The sequence below is a fragment of the Sphaeroforma arctica genome (assembly GCF_001186125.1).
Source record: "Sphaeroforma arctica JP610 unplaced genomic scaffold supercont1.650, whole genome shotgun sequence".
Taxonomy (NCBI): domain Eukaryota; class Ichthyosporea; order Ichthyophonida; genus Sphaeroforma; species Sphaeroforma arctica.
This window is the reverse complement of record NW_014039908.1, coordinates 15,184-17,341: the sequence shown is the minus strand read 5'-3', so window position 1 is coordinate 17,341 and position 2,158 is coordinate 15,184. Positions and strand designations below refer to the sequence as shown.

Genomic DNA, 2,158 nt, shown 5'->3' with positions numbered 1-2,158 from the left:
TATATATATATATATATATATATATATATATATATATATATATATATATACATATATATATATATATATATATATATATATATATATATATATATATAAATATATATATATATATATATAGATATAGATATATATATATATGTATTTCTGTACGCTATTGTGTAAAGGTTGTTAAATGCAGATATACTTTAGTCTACAGCTATCATTTTGGGCTCGCGACCGGCAGCTTGCGATTTGATTAGTGTTTGGCCGACTACGAGAATCTATATAGTAACTAAATTTAATAAACCATTGTACTCGCTTATTTTTTACTCTAATGTCGAAGTTTGTCTTTCCTGAATGTACAACTTTTAATATGCATACACGAATACCATTTGTATTCATAAAGCGAATACGGAGTATGAATGCCGCTTCCGTTGCATTGCGATGGAGAATTTGGCGACTGCGACGGCGTTGGCGATAGGGATATGTTGGCGGTAGAGATGACGTTGGCGATGGGTAATTGGTTGTTGTATTTGTAGCAAACATATCGATTAGACTAAAGTACTCCAAACCTGCCAGGTTTGTTTCGTCCAAAGACAAATTTCTGACGATAAACTCGGGGAAATGCTTTGCCAGACCATTGTGCGAAACTCCATCAAAAGTATTCATGGGATTTACATTCTGTCCTGCCCACAATGCCGCTCGCGACCACGGTAGCTCAATCGGGTCGGAGTGATTTTTCAAAAGCCTGAACACTTTAAAAGTATCGTAGCGAGTTCCAGTTTTTCCCAAAAGGCTCCAGGCTTGGATGAAGTCATTCGAGCAGCCAAAGTCGTTGGTACTGTTTACGTTTTCAAACATACTGTTGTAACTGCTACCATCGCCAAGAGTTGAGTTGCACCCACCCGTCGCCGCTGCAAAGTCTTTAGTTACGTTATTCATTACTTCATGCGGCACCGAAATGTTGTGATCCAAGTAAAGGATCGAGCTCCATGTACGGGCTATGGGTAAAAGAATACCTAAATTGAATTTATAGGTCCTGTTACTCAAAGGCGGATTCCTGCATGTGTCAAACACATATTACTCTGCATAGCTGCCGAATTTCTTAATCAGCCCAAGCGAGTCCAGTACCAATTGCTTTCTATCCTCGGCAAGCAACGTTTCATTCATTCGGATGAGCAAAAGTTCCAGTAGGAATTCATGATTTGAACTCCAAGCATAATCACTTTCTTTTCTGGCTAGTGTGGTAGAATCAAAATAATCTGTAAACCTACCGAATAGACATTCATCAACATCACAATACTCTTTGTTTTCCATATGGTCCTTGCACTCTGCTGGAGTACTGCATATAGGTGTGTCAAGCGATGCCGCCACTACAAAGGATAGGTGCGCGTATAATCAGAAAGAAGATATCGCATGCATGTTAATTGAATAAGACCGTGTGTCGCTGAGGTGTATACACTACTAGAATGGTCAACCGCAACTCTATTTATATAGCTTTCCCAGTCCGTGTGCTATCTGCCATCCTACTGACGCCGGTGGATTAAAACGCTGGACGTCATCTTATGTAATACCCCAGTCGATCGTCGTGAGCAGCCTTTCAGTTACATATATAAATCTGATCCCGCGTGTTGAATGCAGCATAATAGATTAGTAATATGCGTGACAGTCACATAATAAAAAGTGCCCCTTGGATACATGTCTAGTAAAAAAATCTTACAACCAATGAAAATGTAGGTTGTAAATGGTTGATTAAAAAAACCATTTGCAAATAGACAATAAAGTGCCACCCGAAGATTCAAATCAGCGCCAATAGAAAATGGTATGGTGCTCTACTCAGTACTCAAGAGATGTAAATTTTTGATGGAAATAACTAAATAACAAAATATGATAAATAATCGCCTAAATGCAAATGTAAATACAAACTACAGAGAATCTCTGTAGATTTGAGATTTGAGATTCGAGATATCTATATATACATATTTGGATATTGTATGTATATGGACATGAAATATATATGTATATATATTATCTATATATACATATTTGGATATTGTATATATATGCATGTATATATATATTTTTATTATGATATATATATATATACATATATAATATATAATATATATATATATATATATATATATATATTCCCTGTATATATATAACATAATAA

At 35.4% G+C, this 2,158-nt stretch overlaps 1 protein-coding gene across 1 annotated transcript; it reads right to left on the bottom strand.

Annotated features, from left to right (window-relative positions):
- Positions 1 to 188: 188 nt before the first annotated feature.
- On the bottom strand, positions 189 to 924 carry SARC_07835 (hypothetical protein; the record flags this gene model as incomplete). Its single annotated transcript, XM_014298206.1, has 2 exons — positions 189 to 226; positions 372 to 924. The coding sequence occupies 2 exons, from the start codon at positions 922 to 924 to the stop codon at positions 189 to 191; spliced, it is 591 nt and encodes a 196-aa protein (XP_014153681.1).
- Positions 925 to 2,158: the final 1,234 nt, after the last annotated feature.